The following is a 21,181-nucleotide window of genomic DNA, read 5'->3' as shown; positions in this document are numbered from 1 at the left end:
AGTAGGAATCAGAAGAGGGACTTCACATTAATCAATTATTTTAAATACTTAGCAAGTACATACTGGTTTAGAGATGCTTCACCCTTGGAAAAAGTATTTTCTAGTACCTTTGTTAAAAAAGCAAGACATGTCTTCATCCTCAATGAATTTGAGTTTCTTAGATATGAACAGATTTCTGGACAGCTGCAACAATCAAGTCTTACCTTATGATAACACCTAAAATATGCAGCACGCTCGTCAGAAAATTTCTCCAGTCTTTTCGGACCTTTGCTTGAAGCCTTCTTGAATACTAACCAGCATCGCTGATAAATCTGGAAGGAAATACAAAGATGGCACTCAGCATCACCGCTGACTCAGATATTAGTGACATTTACATTTAAGTTTCCTTTTTGATGTTTTCGCCTGTAAAATATTCATAAGCCATACATGTGATGTTGCTTTGGGAAAATAAAATTTAAAAACCCCAAACTGTTTCTACAACGGGTGTTTCATGTCATTCAGAAAAATCACTGGACTCCAAAGACAATAAGTATTTGGAGGTGAATGTCTCTTTGCTTTGATAACAATATCAATAAGACCATTTCAGAAAAAGTCCCAGAGATAAAAGGCTCAAATCAGCATAAATAATACAGGCATCCACAGCACATGCTGATTTAAAAAGCCATTATGTATGGAAACCACGGACCTGATGTGCGCCAAAGAGTTCACTGGAAGTCCTAGGAAGAGATAGGCCCAAGGTGTCACCTGACATTCCTCATAACTGATGGTCAGGAGTGGGCTAGACACTAGACCAGCTAATGAATGGCTGTGAGACACCAGCCAGATTCTCCACCAGAAAATCCAGCCTGGAGGCTCAAAGCTTTTTGCCAGGCTGAGGTGTAGTCCGAGTTGAGAGGTTGACACTGGTGGGTTATACACTGAGATCGAGTTAATAAGCAGCGGAAAGTGGTTTAGAGAACTGAAAATTTCTGCTCTGGGCACATGAGACCTTTTAGTCCTTAGTCATCTGTCAGCTGCTGACTTTGTGATCCAGCCCTTCCTCTGGTTTTCTTGGAAGTCATCTGTATCTTTCGAACCCATCACCGTCACCATCGCATCGAGGCAATTCTTTTGGTTTTTTGTTTGTTTGTTTGCTTTTTAGGGCTGCAGGTGTGGCATATGGAAGTTGCCAGGCAAGGGGTCTAATGTGAGCTACAGGTGCCGGCCTACACCACAGCCACAGCAACACTAGATCTAAGCCACATCTGTGACCTCCGCCATACTCGCGGCAACACCAGATCCTTAACCCGAGTGGGGCCAGGGATCGAACCCGCATCCTCATGGATCCTAGTTGGGTTCATCTCTGCTGAGCCACAATGGGAAAGCCCCATCAAAACAACTCTTTTTTTTTTTTTATTACTCAATGAATTTATTACATTTGTAGTTAAGACAATTCTTAATTGAGCTTGAAAGGGGTTCTGCTCAAAGCAACCAAAACGACCATAATTGGAATAACTAACGGAAACAACACTAGACGCAAAAATTGTAATAAAGCCAAGGAAGAAAATGCAAAGAGCTAATGGACATATGAAAACCGACCTTCTCCTAAGGCACAAAAAAAGGTTTTAAGCCTAAAAAAATTCAAGAGGCTTAAATTAATAATAAAGATCACTGATGGCAAAGTTCTGAGTGGCACTCCCAAACTCTTCTGGCGACCTCTGAAGACCATTTGACACCAAGTACAAAGACCCTTAAAGAATCGGAACTCACACGAGACTCAATTTAAAATGCCTCCTACCACGGCATGAGTCAGTGGCAGATGGATGAGGGATTCAGGTTTGCTACTACTTGTCTGCCACACGGACTATACTGTTTCCGTCTTCTGACTCACAAACTGAACATTCATTAATTGCTTCGTTTGGAGAGGTGAAAAAATGAAACCCCCTCTACTCTGAAGTCTAGCTCTGAACACCGAGGGTTACGTATGTGTCTGACCGACTGGATGTATAATGATATGTTAGCTGTATTATTTATAATAATGAACGTTAGAAACTACTAAATCTTCCACAATAAGGAATGACAAAGTAAATTACAGTAGTCCTGAAATATATAGTGGGATATATATTACCCATCTACAGGATAACATAGGTGGTTTATAATAAATAGGTACACAGAAATATAGTAAATATGGAGTACAAAATATGGTATTATAATACACACCTAGAATATAGCTGATGTACATATTTAAGATAACACAGGCAGTCAGAATAAAATACAGTAATATAAATAGTATGCATAACATATCATAAAGTGTGCTACATCAATAATACACATGTTATCTATAGGCTAACATAGGCAGTTCATTTGAAACAAGTTTCAGAAGATATTTCTAATGACATGGGAAGGTGTTCACAGGGGAAACAGAATGTAAAACTTTATGTCATAATACTCACTAGAATGAAAATGCATAGAAGACAAAGAAAATATACCAAAATATTCACAGTGGTTTTATTTCCCTGGGTTGTCCAGAATGGGTTTTTATTTTTTGTTTGTTAGTTTTTGTTTTGTTTATTAAAAATTAACACTGTAAGTTAAAGGAAAAGAGTCTCCTGTTATTTCTTACATATCCAGAGGTATCGGTAAAATAGTATCGTTAAAATCTATTCTACTGGCTTTCATCTTTCATAGTCACTGAACTTATCAAGGGACAAACAAAGTGGAAAAGCAATTCAATGGAGGAAGTGTAGCCGTTTACATAAATGGTGGTTGAATGACTGGACCTCCTTAAGGAATAAACAAATACCTTAACCTAAAATGCTTATCTTATGCAAAAATCAACTCGAAATGGACGTAAATATTGTAAAAAACTACAAAGGCTTAGGGACAAAACAGAGAGAATGTTTGTGACCACGGTCTGGACAGAGTCCTTAGACCTCATACACAAAGCGTAATCCATAAAAGAAAAACTTGCCATTATTGGGCCTCATCAAATTTAAAACTTTCACTATGTGAAATGAATGAAAAGATAAGCTGGGAAAAAAAATATTTGCAAACCAGTATCTGGCAAAGGATTAGTATTTAGAATATATAAAGAGGCCTCAGATCTCGAAAGTAAAGAATCAAACAGTCCAGTTACACAATGGGCCAAAGACATAAACAGACATTTCACCAAAGAGAACATACAGGTGATCAGGAAGCACATGACAGAATGTCCAACCTCATTTAGCTGTCGGGGAAATAAAAATTCAAACCACAATGAAAAATCACTACACACCTATCGGACTGGCTGAAATTAAAAATATTGATAATAATACCACTACTAATGTTGACAAGGATGCAGAGAAACCGGATCACGTATACACGGGTGGTGGGAATGTCACATGGCACAGCTCTGAAACACAGTTGGGCAGTTTCTTAAAAAGCTAGACAAGCAACACATGACCGAAGTTGCACATTTAGGAATCTATCCTAGAGAAATGCAAGCTTCCCACACATACAAAAAAAAATGTGAACATGAATGTTCACAGGAGCTGGATTTGTGTCAGTGCAAAACTGGAAACAATCCATGCTAGTTCTCCAAGGGGTAAAAGGCTAAACAATTTGGGGAACATGCATATCATAGAATTCCACTCAGATCTAAAAACAATTCGAATGAGCCCTCAGAGAATGATGCTTGGGGGTGGGGGGAGGAGCCAAGCCCCAAAGGTTACAAACTCTATGACTACATTAATAGCATTATTAAAATGACAAAACTATAGGAAGAGAAAATAGATTAGTTGGTATCAGGGGTTAGGGATGTGTGAGGAGGAACCAGAAGGGAAGAGAGTGTGTCCACATAAGGCAACACACGTTTGCTTCCCTGCAGTGATGAAACAGGCCTGTATCTTGACTCTATTAACATCATTATCTTGGTTACAATGTTGCATTATAGTTTCAAAGATGTTACCACCAGGGATATTGGGTAAAGGGTACAGGGACTTTGTGTAGTATTTCTTACAACCAAGTATCTACGTATAATTACCTTAAAATAAAACGGTTTTCCTTTTTTTTTTTAAGAGCCGTACCCGAAGTATATGGAAGTTCTCAAGGTAGGGGTCTAACCAGAGCTGCAGCTGCCAGCCTATGCCACAGCCATAGCAACACCAGATCCAAACTGCATCTGCAACCTACACCACAGCTCATGGCAATGCCAGATCCTTAACCCACTAAGCAGGGCCAGGGATTGAACCTGCATCCTCATGGATACTTGTCAGGTTTGTTACCACTGAGGCACAACAGGAACTCTCTAAAATGCTTAAACATTTTTAACAGAAAAATGCAGAGCTATTTAACCAAGATCTTAAACATTACAGCCTTATCTGGTAACAGTTACCAAGCTTCTTCTCTAGTTCCCTGTTTGGCCATCAGATTTAAGTCTAACTAACCATCAGGCTAGGTAACTTTAGGAAGCCAAGCAACAAGAGCCATTGGTAAGAGCTCATGTAAAAAAATCCTTTCAGGATGGAGAGTCAGCCATGAAAATTAACATTTTCAGGGCTATGCTTGGCAAACAGAAGTCTTACCAACATCTTTGCTGGCTCTTTTAAAACCTGACCCTCAGAGAGAAGACTGTAATTACAGTGGAAACGACTGTCACTCTGATTGTTCAAAGAAGGATGGGGAAAGGAAGTTTCTCAGTATCATCCGATCATTAGCAATCCCTTTCTTTTGCACATGGCCCTGAAAATGTGTTAGAAACAGCACACTAAAGGTATGCAAGATATATGCCAACTGTGGGGGGGAAATATTTTCACTGAAGAACATACTGTATATTTCTTAAGTATGCCTTAATTTTTAGACCCAATCTTGCATGATAGCATTTCTAAATTTAAAAAAGAAACATCTTCATTTTCATCACAGTCAAATCAGTATTTGGCTTCTGTCTAAACTCTGTGGAATGCAAGCTAAAGACTCCTCAACTTCCACATGTGGAATGATTTTCATCTTTGATTCATCTGTATCGCACCGAGGGGATTTTTGCTTTTCTTTTGTTTCATTAAGTAGGAAGAGCAAAAGCGCAATGTTCTAATCAAATAACTGCAAGAGTGCTATTGTCTAAATTCACCCGCAACATCGCACTTAACTATTGGCTTGGAAGTCACCATGGAACAGATTAAAACACCTTGGCTCATGAGGAGCTAAGGAAAATAGAAACTTGGGTTGTGAAAAGGGAGTTCATGAGGCTCAGAGTTGGTTCAACCTCACTCAAGATGATTGTTAATTATGCAGATTCCTAGAGATTAGCCAAGGTCTGCTGCAGGGGAACCTCTTGGGGTGGGGCCAGGCAAATTTGCTCACCGATGCCATGAATATTCATAAGGACTTTCAGACAACCCAGTGCTTGTCTCCAAATGAGGGCCTCTGAGTCCAGTGGTTCCAACGAAGAATGCAGGGGCCTTTGACGTAGATCACTGTGAGAGGGTCTCCCAGCTTGAGAGACACACTGCAGATGAAAGTCAAGTTGGCTCGGCTACAATAAACTCCCAATTTCAATTGCCTTATCCTCTCGGTCCTAAGAACACAAAAGCCACCTGGCACCATTAAAACCTTTCAATATTTCAGTATTGGTTAGAAGTGAAATAGGGCTCACTGAACATGGGAACATGAGGGGACCTGTTGGAGTAACAATGTCATGGTTACAAGGACCAGAATTGGAGAAAAATCTCATTTGCTTAATAGCATAAGGCAGGGTTTTTTTTCCCCTCCAAAATTCATTCATTCAACCATCTCCATCATATTTGACATAACACATGACCATCTATCAGTGCTTTTAGTTACCTGTTAGTTTACAATTGACTTTTTAACTTTTTTTTTTTTTTTAAAGAGGAAACTTTGGTGTTCCCACTGAGGCACAGTGGGGTAATGATCTGGTGTCATCTCTCTGGCATTGCTGGTTCTATCCCTGGCCCAGCAGAGTGGGTTAAGGATCCAGCATGGCTGCAGCATTGCTGCGTAGGTTGTAGCTGCAGCTCAGATTCAATCTGTGGCCCAGGGAACTTCCATATGCCGCAGATGCAGCCAAAAAAAAAAGGGGGAAAACAAACAAATAAATAAAAGAGGAAATTTTTATCCTAACCATAATAGCAAAGTGTAGTTTCACTGAACATGAAGAGTGCAGGGAGCCCGGAAGATACAAGAAGCTGAGGAAGGGAGCTTGCCTGAACGGTGCAATTCCGAGGGCAGTCTCCTAATCAGAAAAAGAGGCCTGCCTGAACGGTGCAATTCCAAGGACAAGCTCCTAATCAGGAAAAGGGGCCTGTCTGAATGGTACAATTCCGAGGGCAGGTTCCTAAACAAGGGGATGCCTGCCTGCACGGTGCAATTCCAAGGACAGGCCCCAGAAGACAGTAAGGCTTGCCTGCTGACATAGGTGGAAAACTAAATTTCCCAGGAAATAATTTCCATTTTGTGTTGCTGAGTGGGGATTGTTCCATGGATAACTTAGTCTTTTCTGTTATTCACTTGCTATTCAGTCTTCCTCTGTCTTTCCTGATTATTTACTTATTATTTTTATTTCCCATTCTTATTTTCCTGTGGTGATTTGTAATTTAACAAAGTTACAACAATAATATAATAAGAATTTCATCCTGAAGGACGTTCCCCTATTTAAGTCCAACTTAGTTAAAACATAGTGTTTATCTATTAACTAGTTATATAGTAAACTTTAGAGTTAGGATTTTAATGAGGTCCATAAAAGTTAGCCATATATTATCCAAGAAACTTAGCTGTGAGTTTTGTCCTTGATTTTAAAAGCTTTTAAGTGATAGCCAGTTATATTTTCTTATACTGTCTCCCTGCCATAATGCTTTAAAGACAAGCAGTAGTCTAAAAACAAGAATCGTGAATGCCAAATTCTTGTGTCTGTGACCTCTTCAAATTGTAAAGACTGGCTGGCCATGGGATGATTTGTACTGAGTCTCCTCCTTCCCACCTGATGTGTTGTACCTAATTGCCCTTAAATTGTACTCGCTAAGTATAGTTAAGATAGAGATCTTACAACATGAAGTATTGTACCTAATAGCCCCTAAATTGTACCCAGTAAGTTTAGTTAAAACAAAGATCTTAAAACATGATGTATAGCTGTTATACCATGTAACAGTTAACCAATGTACTTTTAACACTGTGATGTAATCTGTAGCAAAAAGCTGTCTATATAATCAACCACTTATGCCAATAAAATGTGAGCAGTCCAGCGCCCTGAAAGAAGGGACAAAGAGGCTGCCTCCGCATGTACATTCGCCAACGCCGTCCATCTTCTTCGGGAAAGTGTACACTCCCTGGCGGCCAGAGCTGGCCTCCGGCAGAAGAGGAGGTAATTCTAAAGAAAATTTTGCTGTTAGGGAATGTGAGGACAGAATGCTTTTCACATTGAAAAGCCTCACCTCTTATGCATCAGGGTCTTGCCTTCTGGGCACTACTGGCATTTCAGACAAGGTCATTTTTGGTAGTGGGAAGGGTAGGGCTGTCTTGGGCACTGTCGGATAATTAGGGGCATGCTTGTCCTCTACCAACTGAATGCCAGTAACAAGCTCCTCCTACCCAGCTGACAACCAAAACAGTCTCCAGACATTGCCAAATGTCCCCTGCGGAGCAAAGGCAGACCTACTGCTATAGGTGAATGCACGCTGCTCTGAGAGTTCAGAACTGAAGGATATGAGGCTGTATGAATATCTTCAATGTCCTGGACCTGAACAAGTCAGTCCCCACACACACACTCAAGCTCAAGCAGATAGGAACATCACACGGTTTTGACAACCTGGGTGCATTTATACCAGATGCAGCAGTTACATGAAAAATCTCCTTTGGTGTGTGTTTCATTGTTGGCAGTGGTAGTTTTATGATACCTGATGTTCAGCACTAAATTGTCACCAACCCATATATGATTTCTCTTCTTCCCACTGTCTTCCGTTTCTTTAAAACTTGACTCCCTTAGCAACTACTGAGCTCTCTCGGTTTCAGATCCCTGACATTTTTACTCACTGCTTTTCCTAACAAAGAATAGTCTGGTAAAGTCACCAAGATTTCCAGGGCCAGGGAACAGCTGAAAGAATTCAGAATTTGCCTGGAGTTCCTACTTTTATTAGCAGCCCATCACAATGTCTTCAACAGCAGAGTCACACACTCAACTGCAACAGGATGCATCTTAGGAAGATAACAGAATGCAAAATGTTGACCCCAAAATTCCTGTTAAAAGGAAAATGAGGAGTTCCCGTCGTGGCGCAGTGGTTAACGAATCCGACTAGGAACCATGAGGTTGCGGGTTCGATCCCTGCCCTTGCTCAGTGGGTTAACGATCCGGCGTTGCCGTGAGCTGTGGTGTAGGTTACAGACGCGGCTCGGATCCCGCGTTGCTGTGGCTCTGGCGTAGGCTGGTGGCTATAGCTCCGATTGGACCCCTAGCCTGGGAACCTCCATATGCCGCGGGAGCGGCCCAAGAAATAGCAAAAAGACAAAAAAAAAAAAAAAAAAAAAAAAAAGGAAAATGAGATGCCACCTTTATTTAAGCTCAAGAAAAGCAGAAAAATAAGTAAGATGTGACCATTTGGGTCTTTACTGCAAGAGTCAGCAAACTTCTTCCTGGAAAGGACCAGATAGTAAATATTTTAAAGGCCATAGACCCTTGTTGCAACTCCTGAACTCTGCAGTTGTAGCATGAAAGGAACCGCAGGATATATGTAAATGGATGGTGTGGTTATCTTCCAATAAAAATGTATTTTAGAAAATCAGGCAGTGGACCGATGTGGTCCACAGACTGCAAGGTGCCAACTTCCGGTCTTTGGTAGTGCTTCTCAACTGTTTAAGCTCGGGTCAGCTTGCGATGAAGATGAAAATCTGTTTGACAGCTCCCTCCTCGGGGCAAGAGGAGAGGAAACACTCCCCAGGTGAGAATCCCTGTATGGTCCCTATCTTCCCACAAGCCAAACTGAACTTCAATCAGATCTGGTAGAAGGGTGACTTAATACTGTCCCACGCCCTCCACCGTGTCCACACGTTCCCCATCTCCCCGTCCACTGTGGGGAACCCACTGCTCTACAGGGAATGCAGATGCTGTCCTAAAGGGCCCCTTCCCAGGAGGAGATATCAACATCCCATCTTTACCTTGCAATACAATTAGCTTTTTCTAGTTATTTTATTCTATGCAGGAAAAGTGCACTGTGGTGGGAGGGGAAGGTACGTTAGGACCATTTTCCATTTTGCCAGCATCCCCTTCCTGTAATCACATCCCTTGCTCTCTCCTCAAAGCATTTTCTCTAAGGCGAAAGATATATCCTCAGCTGTATAAGGCTAAATTAGCCTCATTTCTCACACTCTAACCCGGTTTTTCCCTACTCTCCAAAACAAAGCAAATATTCTTTGTGTCCAGGGTGTTAATACCACCACCTAGCACTGGCTGATCCCTGTGTGCATGCGGAATTCTCAACCCTTTTTCGGCATCATCTCAACCCTCCCAACAGCCCTATAAAGCAGGTGCTGCTATTGTCCCTATTTTAAGAGGAACTATGGCCTTAGTGAGGTCACTCACCAAGTATTATTCAAGGGCATGAAACTCCTGCAGAAACAAGCCAGGATTCCAAGCATGGTCTGCTTGATCCTGGAGAACAAGCTCTTAACCGTTACCCCAGGATTTTCCAAGAAAAGTTGGTCTCCTGGAGATGCACAGCCTTCTGCTGAGGGTCGAGCCGTCTGTAAGAAGTTGATTTTCATCCTTATCATAATCTAAAAAGAGACGTCTAGTGGTAACCATATGCTCTTTCATCTGGACGACGACTTTATCGTCTAGCTATTTCGGTGTGACATTTGCATTTGTGATTTTAAGTTCCCTGGCACCAACTATCACCAAGAGTGATAGTTTTTAATGAAGTATTCCTGCAATGGGAGCCGCACACCCTCCTCCAGGATGGCTAGGTATCCTAGAAGTTTATAAGACATGTTTTCGTTAAAAAGAATTTGACACTCTTTAAGCGACAAAGCATTCAGTATCCTTGACTGAAGTCCAGAAATTCAAAGGTGCTCAGTATTTCTAACTATATGGTAAGTGTCTCATGCAAGTTCTTAGTTTTTCTTCCCTCTCTATCCTTCGGCTTCTTGTTATTAATTAGCTATAGCTGCAGTAAACCAATGTCCTGGTGAACTGGCTCCCTGCTGGCAGGTGCAGTCAGCCCCCAGGGGCAGACCAGTCACTTCTCTAAGAGCACCCGGCTGTCCACTTTGGCCCATAACGCATGACCACAGTTACCAGCTGCCCTCCCAGAATCCTGGGCTCCTCTGTTACTGAGACTGATGAAATACCACAATCCAAGGACAGCCCAACCGACGAAAGGACGCTGGATAACGCCCTCCATCCTGTCTGCCATTGTCTACAAATAATCCTTCCGCAGTATCAGAACGTTGACGCGGATGACCTCTGAGACCAAGATGGTTATAAGTTCCTACTCTTATGCATGACTCTGTCGTTATGGGATTTCAGAAGGTGACAGGTGAAGGGTGTAAAAGAAGTGGTTCTTTGGCATCATGGAATTGTAACTAGTGGGCTGCTACCAGCTCCTCCTCCTAAAATAATGAGCTGGTTCAGAATTATGTATTTCACGAGGGAAAAAAATCTTTTTAATGAGTAAACAACATAACTCTACGTCTATCAGTTATATATACATGCCTTTCGTTTGTAAGGGAAGGAAAGGCTAATTTGGAGAAGGTTGCACAGTGGGGAGCAAGGTACATTTTAAATTCACTGCAAAGAAAAATACCAGCAAAACCAAGATAATTAATCATAAAATAACATTTGTAGACAGAGGATTAAAAATACTTCAAAAGCATCCACAAGGCATACATTAACTATGTCAAGCCTTTGCTGATGGTGAAGCAAATTAGCACAACCTTCCTGGGGCGAAATTATGCCTAGCATTTGACCTGGAAATACTATTTCTAGTAACTTCCTCCCCCCCAAGAAAATAATTACAGCAATATGCAAACATATGGGAACAGGGTTCTTCAGCATGAAAACTAAAAGCACTCTAAATGTTCCAGGGACTGGCTTAATTAATCATGGCATATCTGTAAATGGAAACTGCCATCATTAAAAATGAGGTGGTAAAATAATATTTACACTGTAGAAAATACTATTAGTAAGTTATTAAGTCAAAAAGGAGGTGGTCCCTGCTTTTTAATCTTTAATCTTTTAAAGATTTAAGAGACAAAAGTAGGTTGTCCCTGGTTTTTAATCTTTTACTCTTTGTCTACTGCAGTATATATCCTCATTCAGTAAATCGGGCTCAGTTGTTCATACGAAGGGAGTGAGAGCTAGATTTCCACCCTTCCCCACCTCCCCATCATTCTCACACACACACATATACACACACTGACACACACACTTCCACACTCACAAGGACAGGGGAAAACGTCTGTCTGCTTCAGTGGCAAACTGTGTATTCTTTAGCATGAATTTCCAGGCTTATCTGCTTTTGATTCTGTGGGAGCTATTCCACAACTCTAAATTGCAGATTACTGATAGAAATGCACAATAGGTCTAGTCCATAAAGACACACATTCGATCCCATTCCGTAGATGGTCCACTGATTTCCTTCTCCCGCTGTCCTGAAGCTGGTTTGCCTCCTTTGAAACATTCATTGCCCTATGGTGGGCATATAAACCCACGGGTTCTTTGGAGTCTGCGTGGTTCTCTCAAGTAATGAGCTAAGGAGAATCTGAAATGCAGGCTCTTTCTACATTTGCATGTCACGATGTTAACTGTTTTTGAGAATTATTTTTTAACACAATCCATCAATCACTGCGTCCTGCGTATTTCACTCTCCGGCTCAACCTGGAGTATCTTTCTTATTTTCCCCCGCAGGGACCACCACCCTCACTGAAGCCACCACCTCTTGCATTTCAAAGTTTCCCTCCTTTCATTCTTCCCGCTTTTCTGCCCATTTTCTGCAGTACGTCTGGGTGATCTTTAAAACACTCATCTGACTGTATCAATCCACTGTTTAAAGTATTTCTGTGGCTGCCTGTTGCCTTCGGGGTAAAAACCAAAGTCTTGGCAAGATATTCCAGAACCTGCAGAAACTAGCCCCCATCTACCTTTTTGCCTTATTTTGCTTATTTCTTCATTTCTATACTCTTCACTTATAACTGTATACATCTTGTGCTAAACATACACTTTTCAGTAATAGTCAAACACCAACACACGGTTATCTGGAAAAATTCTCATGGAATCACTATCGGCCACACACAGGAAACTCTTCCCTTGTCAGACAAAGCTGACCAGTGGAGAGAGTGAACAGAAAACGGGGAAAGTGATGGCTCCTTCCCATCTCTCCCCAATTCCTTTCTGTCCCCCAAATCTACAAAGTAGGAGGAAGAGAAGTAAGAAACAGGAGAACTGCCTCATACACAGTTGTATGTCTTTATTTAGCTTCTATTTTCAAGCAGCTTTATAGAAAAAAAAACCAAATTACTCTAAAGAAACACTGCAGCATCTTAACTACTGGATGAACCTGCTGTTCAAACCAAAGAGGGGTCCCGTCTGGATAGGCTTTGAAAGTAAAGCCAAAAAGATTCACCGATGAGACTGATGTAAGGATGAGGCTAAGGAAAGAGTCAGGGGTGATTCCAAGATTTTCAACTCAAGCAAAAAACTGGGGAGCTGACGTCACTCGTTAATTCACTCCACAAATATTTACTGGGTGCCCACCACGTCTCAGGCACTGGTTAGGGACTAAGGATAGGGCTGTACACAAAATAAAGGAAACTGCTGCCTTCCCTGGGCTTACAGACGATCAATAAGGTGACGAGACATGATGTGCCTGGGTCACTTTGCTGGACAGTAGAAAATTGGCAGAACACTGTAAACCAACTATAATGGAAAAAACTAAAAATCACTAATAAAAAAAAGATGATGAGAAATGTACGCACACATACCTGTGCGTGTCTGTGTGCCTTAAGAGTACACAGGTAATACATCACATGGTGCCAGGAAGGAAAACAAGCCAGGAGCCAGGAGCGTAGAATTGCCAGTGGCAGGTATTTCGATTTAAAAGGGGTAATGGGAGAAGCTCTCAAAAAGAAAGTGGCATCGGAGCAAAGACCTAAAAGAGAAAGGGGGTTGGGGGGGGGGGAGAGGGTTGTAGGCAGAAGCAGCAGCAAATGGGGCTTGAGACAGAGACAGGCCTGGTGAAGGAAGAATGAGGAGGCCATCAGAGTTCAGAGAACTGAGATGGTGATGGTGAGCAGTCTTAAGGGTCCATCTGTAAAGACGCTGGCGTCTTCTCTGCACGAGACGGGCAGTGAGATGCAGGGTTCTAAATGGAAGGAAGGGAATCCAATCCATGTTGAGGACACTGCAGGTGCTAAAGGCAGATTCAGGGAAACGAGTTAGGAGGCTGGTGCCTTGATAAATCCCAGGGGAGGTGATGACGCCTGGGGCCAGGATGAAAGTGGGGAAGGGGGTGAAGAGGGGTCCCCACCTGGATGTGTTTTGAAAGTAAAGCTAAAAAGGTTCACTGATGAGACTGGATGTAAGGATGAGGCTACAGAAAGAGTCAGGGGTGATTCCAAGATTTTCACCTCAAGCAAGTGGAAGGATGGCGTTTCCACTGACTGAGCAAGCAAGCCTGGAAGAAAGAGGACCAGGATTTGTGCGGAGGATGTGGAATTTGGAGATGGACCTAAGGAGCCTCTCATGCCTATTGCACATCTAAGTTGATCAAAACACTGTATCATTAAACATGGTGAACAGTCAGTTATGCGTATATTGTACCTACAAGCCTACATGTAAGATTTTATTGTACTTATAGAATAAATTAATTAACACTATCTTCCCTAGAGGCCTCTTGGGAGCATGGAATGAATTACTGCATTGAAAGGGCTCATATTGCTTGGGAAGGACTTCAGAGAGGTCAGCAGCTCATACCTCCAAACAGGCGGTGACTTGCCTACAACCAAGGACAGCACAGATTTCAGTTCTTTCATCTACTCATTAAATTTCAGAAATATTTACTGAGCATCTACTAAATGCTAAGCCTTGTTCCAAGCACTGAAGAAATGGCAGGGTAGGAAGCGAGGTCCACAGAGTTCGCTTTCTCATGTGCGGAGGCAGATAATTAAGTCCCGGAGCCCTGAGCATGGCACCTAGCATGTGGTGAGAGGGATTTCGGACTGCCTTTGCAGAACACTGCCGTTTGGCAGTGTGCGCCGACTAAGTATCCAGTGAGGTTAAAAAAGACACGATGCCATCGTGGCTTCCAGAATCGTCTTGGCGTAATCACCAAACCCAAATCACCAGCACGACGTTCCGATTTCACAGCCTGGCTCTAGACACTCAGACCCATGCCTACATGTCAGACCTCATCTCCCAGCTCTTCCTGCTTCCCTCAGGGCAAGCCAGCCTCTGAAATGTCACATTCTTCTTGGAGCAGGGAGGAGAAAATGCACGGGCGCTCTCATCCCCTGGCTGTTCACACGGCTGCCTCCCTCCTTCTCATCCCGCAGGTCTCTGGTGAAATTTCTCTGTCAGTAGCTGTTGTTGCCTAACAAATTAACCCAAAGCTGAGCAGCTTAAAAGAACCACCATCTTTCACGTCTCATGTCCATGACAGGGGACCAGGCAGTTCTGCTGATCTGACCTGGCTCCGTTAACTGGGGCTGGGCTCCCTCCCTGGTGAGCAGTCCAGGCGCAGGGCAGGGAATGTCTGGAATTTGCCCGGGATGACGTAGCCCTGCACCACCTGATCTGGGATTCTCCAGATGGCCGGCTGGGGCTTATTTTCATGGAGTGAGCCCACGTCCAAAGGAGCAAGCAGAAAAATGGTCCCTAGCAGAGGGGGCCCTCCATTACTGATGGGTTGGGGGTGGGAGCTCTGTCTCCTCATGTGACCTCCACTGACACGGCAATGGGGGTGGTCTCATCACCACTGGGCATTGGCCAAAGTCCCATTCTCCACCAAGCCCCCTCTGCCACCTCCTCAGGGGGGAGAGGGACAAACGCCTCATTACCTCCGAATGGAATGGAATGGAAGCCTTCCCAACACAGGCTCCACTGACACCACGGAGCGCTCATTACCAACTGGCCAAGATGAAAGTCCTGACAAATACCATATGATATCACTTATAACTGAAATCTAATATCCAGCACAAATGAACATCTCCTCAGAAAAGAAAATCATGGACTTGGAGAAGAGACTTGTGGCTGCCTGATGGGAGGGGGAGGGAGTGGGAGGGATCGGGAGCTTGGGCTTATCAGACACAATTTAGAATAGATTTACAAGGAGATCCTTCTGAATAGCATTGAGAACTTTGTCTACATACTCATGTTGCAACAGAACAAAGGGTGGGGAAAAAAATGTAATTGTAATGTATACATGTAAGGATAATTTGATCCCCTTGCTGTACAGTGGGAAAATAAAATAAAAAAAAATACAGAGCAGTAATAGATATAATTTTGAAAATCATGTTAAACCATACTATGGTGTTTAGAGTTTCTCAGCTAGGTACTAAAACTACAATAAAAAGTAATAAGAGGGGGGAAAAAAAAGTCCTGGCTCCCTCTTGACCTTCACAGACACCACCTGCATGTGGTGAAGTACCGTGAACAGTTGGAGGGGATCAGAATACATCACCCCAAATGGTGCTTCATTGGCATAACGATTATTTGGAGCTTCAGGCAACTGAGCAACAGCAGATCCAGGAGAATCTCTCTGTGATCCCCTTTCTGCCTAAAAGCAAGGCAGAAAGGGGGAGAACACTTTTTTTTAAGTGACATGAACTTTTATGTGTTACGGGGTTTCCCTCTTCTACCAGGAAGACAAGAGATGGTACCCAGATGAGTCTGTAGAGCAAACCACACTAAACACCCTTATCTACAGGACAGTTCCTCTTGCCTCCCTGTAATTCACCACCTCTAGCTGCTCAAACTCCCTTTCCCTTGTCATTGCTCCACAATTTACAACCCCTGTTAAAAGGATACATAAGATTCCCAGAGTAACACTCCCTGTAGAGAGGATGCTTTAAACAGCTTTGGTAACACATGAGACCTCCAGGGCACAGGGATTATCAGAAGTCAAGGCAACATAAGTAATGGCCAAACAGTTTCATGACAGTGATCTGGGTTGTTTTGGGTTTTTTCCTTTCTTTTCTTTCCTTTTTTTTTTTTTTTTTTTTAATACTTGGAGAGGGGGGAGAAATGAGAGAGAGAGAGAAATAAAAGCAACCGAAGGGACAGAAAGAAGTCATGAATCCAGGCACTACTTGGAAGGAAAGTGAGCAGAACCCAAACCTGAGTGGGGGTGCATAAAGCACTTTTAGGAAGTGGAGCGACAAAAAAAATTTCTGAGCCTAACCGCTCCTTTGAATTGTCACTTCTCTTTCTGTTTAGTTTCCGTGGATATGAAGATAGCCATAAAATTTGTATGCCTTTTGTCAATTTAATTCACAATGCCAAGGCACTGCACCTAAGAGGGTAGAGGAAGATATTTTCCTCACCTACAGAGTCTCATAAGAGTGGGGACTGGACTCCTTACTCAGGCTTTGCTGGCATGGAGGGTATCCGGGGCAGAGTTTATTCCATGGTGTCTGGCTGATATTAGAACAGTTATTTTCTGAAATGTTTCTTTGTTGCTCAGCTGCCTCATTTCCTGGTCCTTTGACCAGAAAAGGAGTTTTTGTTTGGGCTTTTTCTCTCTGTACCTATTGGCATTTCTGAGTTGCTGACTTCTTTAGCTCCAATTCTGAGATATATGAAACAAACAAAAAAAAAACCCAGAGAGGGAGTTCCCGTTGTGGCTCAGTGGCAACAAACCCAACGAGTATCCGTGAGGATGCAGGTTCAATCCCTGGCTTCAATCATTGGGTTGAGGATCCGGTGTTGCTGTAAGCTGTGGTATAGGCTGGCAGCTGCAGCTCCAATTGGAATTCTAGCCTGGGAACTTCCACATGTCAGGGGTGTAGCCATAAAAAGCAAAAGAAAAAAAAGGAAAAGAAAGAACGAAAAAAGAAAACTCGGAAATATCACCACGACGTTGCTCCTCCGAACCTGAGGTCTGTAGCCAGTCTGACTTCTCTCCATCTTCCAGAGTCATCTTAGTTTGATTTCTATACAAAGTCCAGAGTTTGCAGTTGTACTTAGCAAGAGGATCAGGGAAAGACATTTCTATGCACTCACCCCAAAAGCAGGAGGTAAATGTTTTTTCATAGCCTCTGCATAAAATGCTTTTATAAGCCTCTGCTTGTGTCAAATTTGCTAATACGTCATCTCAGTGGGTTAAGCCCAGACTCAGGGCAGACAGGAGCAGTCAAGTTTCAGGATAAAGGTCATGGAAGTAACTGAGGCCACGGACACACTCACAATCTACCACGATGTCACTTCTTGCAAAATCTTCCCACCAAGTCTGAAGTATTCCCCACCCAGCCCCTCTAACTTCAAATCAATGTCTGAAACGATCTCACTCATTGATTGGTTTGCACGTTTCTGTTTTACCTTCCTCCCTAGAATGCAAAAGACCACCACATTTTATCTTGTTCGCCTTCAATTCTCAGGGCCTAGGAGAGCACAGGTTTCACTTTTTCTTTCTTTCTTTCTTTTTTTTTTTTTTTTTTTTTTTGCTTTTTAGGGTCAAGCCGCAGCATATGAAAGTTTCCAGGCTAGGGGTTGAATCAGAGCTGCAGCTGCTGGCCTACACCACAGCCACAGCCACACGGGATCTAAGCGTGTCTGTGACCTACACCACAGCTCATGGCAATGCCGGATCCTTGACCCACTGAGTGAGGCCAGGGATTGACCCTGGATCCTAGTCGGGTTTGTTTCCACTGCACCATGACAGGAACTCCTTTGCTTTTTTCTTTAATGACTGAGTGGAATAACAAATGAGCAATACAAGAATGGGAAAAGCCATACACAGAACTCATGAGCCTTCCACAATTTCATAAATGATGACCTTGGATATCAAGTATCTCAGAATGCACCTGACATTTCCAAAAAAGCCTTACCAAAGACCCCCCCCCCCCAAAAAAAAAAAAAGAGAGAACACCAGTTCTGTTGTGGCTCTGTGGTAACGAACCTGACTAGGATCCATGAAGGGTTTGATCCCTGGCCTCGCTCAGTGGGTTAAGGATCTGGCATTGCCATGCGCTGCGGTGTAGGTCACAGATGCAGCTCAGATCCGATGTTACTGTGGCTGTGGGGTAGGCCGGCAGCTACAGCTCCGATTCAACCCCTAGCCCGGGAACTTCCATATGCTGCGGGTAAAGCCCTAAAAAGCAAAAAATAAATAAAAAATAAATAAATAAAATAGTAATAAAATTAAAAAAGGAAAGACAAAACACAGGACATGCAGCGCGCACACATTCGAATGATACTGAAAGGCATTCTTTCAAAAGAAACAACCATAGGAGCTCCTGTTGTGGCACGGTGGGTCAAGAATCTGACTGCAGCAGCTTGGGTCCCCAGCCCAGCACAGGGGGTTGAAGCACTTTGTTGCGGCATAGGTTACAGCTGCAGCTCAGATTCAGTCCCTGGCCTGGGAACTGCCATATGCCATGGGTGTGGCCATAAAAAATAAAGGAAACAATTACATAACCACATAAAAAGTGCATTCCACAAAATGCTATTTTCTGTACCATAAAGAAAGGCTCTGGGGCCCATGTGTCACATCGATGTTTTCAAACATCCATGGGTTTTGTTCTAAACCCACAGAACTTAAGAGGACGATGCTTCCCTACTAACTTTAAGCAAATATTTTCCTACAATTAGAAACAGGCTCTCACCAAATTGGAAAGACATCTATCTGCTATGCCCCCCCCCCCAAAAAAATCTAAATATGAAAATTCCAAATTAGGCAGTTTTCATTAAAAAAAAAAATACTGCAGAGATTGAGCCACGGTAATGATTTCAGAAGGACACATTTCAGCAAGGCTCATTCCTCCACACCCCACAGTGTTGGGGCACAGTCCTGAGTAAGAGTCATTCTGTGAGAGGGCTCAGTACCGAAAATTAGAATGTCACTCTCAAAGAAAGGAAGAGAAAAGAATTCCATGGTTGAGAAAGCAGTCTTTAAAAAAAAAAAAAAAAAAAAAAAAAAAAGAAAGAAAAAAGAGAAGAAAAAAGCCACAAGGATCAGATGTTGCCACAAGGGGCAGGAGGATGAGGAAGAGTCGTCATGTGAGAAATGCTAAGCCAGGGATTCAAGAGAAGGAAACCTGGGGGGCTTGGGAGATTTTCACAGGTAATTTACAACAAAGAAACAGAGTTTTGGAAATTATTCTTTTTATTTTTTTGTCTTTTTGCCATTTCTTGGGCCGCTCCCGCGGCACATGGAGGTTCCCAGGCTAGGGATCCAATTGCAGCTGTAGCCACCAGCCTACGCCAGAGCCCCAGCAACTCGGGATCCGAGCCGCGTCTGCGACCCACACCACAGCTCACGGCAACGCCGGATCCTTAACCCACTGAGCAAGGCCAGGGATCGAACCCGCTACTTCGTGGTTCCTAGTTGGTTCGTTAACCACTGCGCCACGACGGGAACTCCTCGGAAATTATTCTTGTTGTGAAGAGTTGTGAAATTGACAGCATGTTCAGGATTGGTTGGTTGGTTTTTTCTGTTTGTTTTGGTTTGGTTTAGGAGGATGAGTGGTATTAAATACTATCACTACATGAACTATTTATAACATATCACCATCACCACCCTTCAGTAAGCACTGACTTCACAGGCTGAATAGTCCACCAGCATTTTCTCATTGAAGGGTCACCCAGGCCTGGTGAACTAGGACCTATTAATGTCTCCGTTATACAGATGAAAAGACGAAGGCTCAGAGATTTCGGCAATGCGATCGAGGTCACACTAAGAGGCTATAGATCACACTAATATATTAGCTACTATTTTATGGAGTCAACACTTGAAATCAGGTCTGATTTACATGCTCTACATGCTGAGCTCAGATTGCCAGTGCTGGACAGAAGTGAGTCTTCAACCGTCCACTTTGGATAATTAGAGGTCCAGTCACATTGGCCATTTACATTTTTGAATTGGTTCTTAAGTGATTGAATTTACTCCTGGCAATCAAGTCACACAAGACTAAGAGTCAAAAAGGAGATGAGGAATTCCCCTCATGGCTCAATAGTTAACAAATTCGACTAGGAACCATGAGATTGCGGTTCGATCCCTGGCCTTGCTCAGTGGGTTAAGGATCCGGCGTTGCCGTGAGCTGTGGTGTAGGTCACAGACGTGGCTCGGATCCCGAGTTGCTGTGGCTCTGGCATAGGCCGGCGGCTGCAGCTCCGATTCGACCCCTAGCCTGGGAACCTCCACGTGCCGTGAGAGCGGCCCTAGAAAAGGCAAAAAGACAAAAAAAAAAAAGGAGATGAAAATCAAAGGAGAGGTGACAACCCAGTTGTTGTCCACAGACATTGCTGCTCGTAAACAGCGTTTGGGGGACCTCTTTTTTCTAAAATTACAAAATCAATCCAAAGATATGATTCTCCTCTTTGAATTCTTGACATTTTTTTAGAAAAACATGTAAAAATTTGGGAGTTCCCTGGTGGTCTAGAAGTTAGGAGTTCACACTTTCACTGCTGTGGCCACGTTCAAAGCCTGGTCTGGGAAAGGAGATCCCACATCAAGCCACTGTATGTGACGGACAAAAAACAAAAACAAAAACAAAACTGGAAAAAAGTACTTATTTTGTGGAATAAATCAAATAATAAACAATGATCAAAATAATATTGTTTGTTAGACCATAAATGTAATATTTAGATAGTTATATATATATATTTGTGTGTGTGTGTGTGCCTTTTTGCCATTTCTTGGGCCGCTCCCACAGCATATGGAGGTTCCCAGGCTAGGGGTCCAATCAGAGCTGTAGCCACTGGCCTACACCAGAGCCACAACAACTCGGGATCCGAGCCACGTCTGTGACCTACACCACAGCTCACGGCAACGCCGGATCCTTAACCCACTGAGCAAGGCCAGGGATCGAACCGCAATCTCATGGTTCCTAGTCGAATTTGTTAACCACTGAGCCATGACAGGAACTCAGAGATAGTTATACTTTAAGCTCTAAAAACAAGAAGCCTCGGTAAAATAAAGTTTAATAAAAACATGATCAGTACTCTTATTAGATTTTGAGTAAAAAACTTACCACTTTGAGCTTCAGTGTTTTCATCTGTTAAGTGGTA

The 21,181-nt window shown here is 42.9% G+C and overlaps 1 protein-coding gene across 2 annotated transcripts in view; it reads right to left on the bottom strand.

Annotated features, from left to right (window-relative positions):
• The window catches only part of DOK5 (docking protein 5), a 152,046-nt gene that overhangs the window by 76,408 nt on the left and 54,457 nt on the right, over positions 1–21,181 (bottom strand). For both annotated transcript variants that reach the window (XM_085002635.1, NM_001123107.1), the window contains exon 2: positions 204–311. Coding sequence is in view for 1 of the 2 variants with exons in the window: in NM_001123107.1 (NP_001116579.1) it covers positions 204–311 (108 nt within the window). In the remaining variant the exon portion in view is untranslated. The remainder of the gene's footprint in view (positions 1–203; positions 312–21,181) is intronic.

Source organism: Sus scrofa, chromosome 17, assembly GCF_054392235.1.
Source record: "Sus scrofa isolate SSC_HxYL_T2T_F1_AM1 chromosome 17, Sscrofa_HxYL_maternal_Yorkshire_Landrace_v2.0, whole genome shotgun sequence".
Lineage (NCBI taxonomy): Eukaryota > Metazoa > Chordata > Mammalia > Artiodactyla > Suidae > Sus > Sus scrofa.
This window is presented reverse-complemented; position numbering and strand designations above follow the sequence as displayed.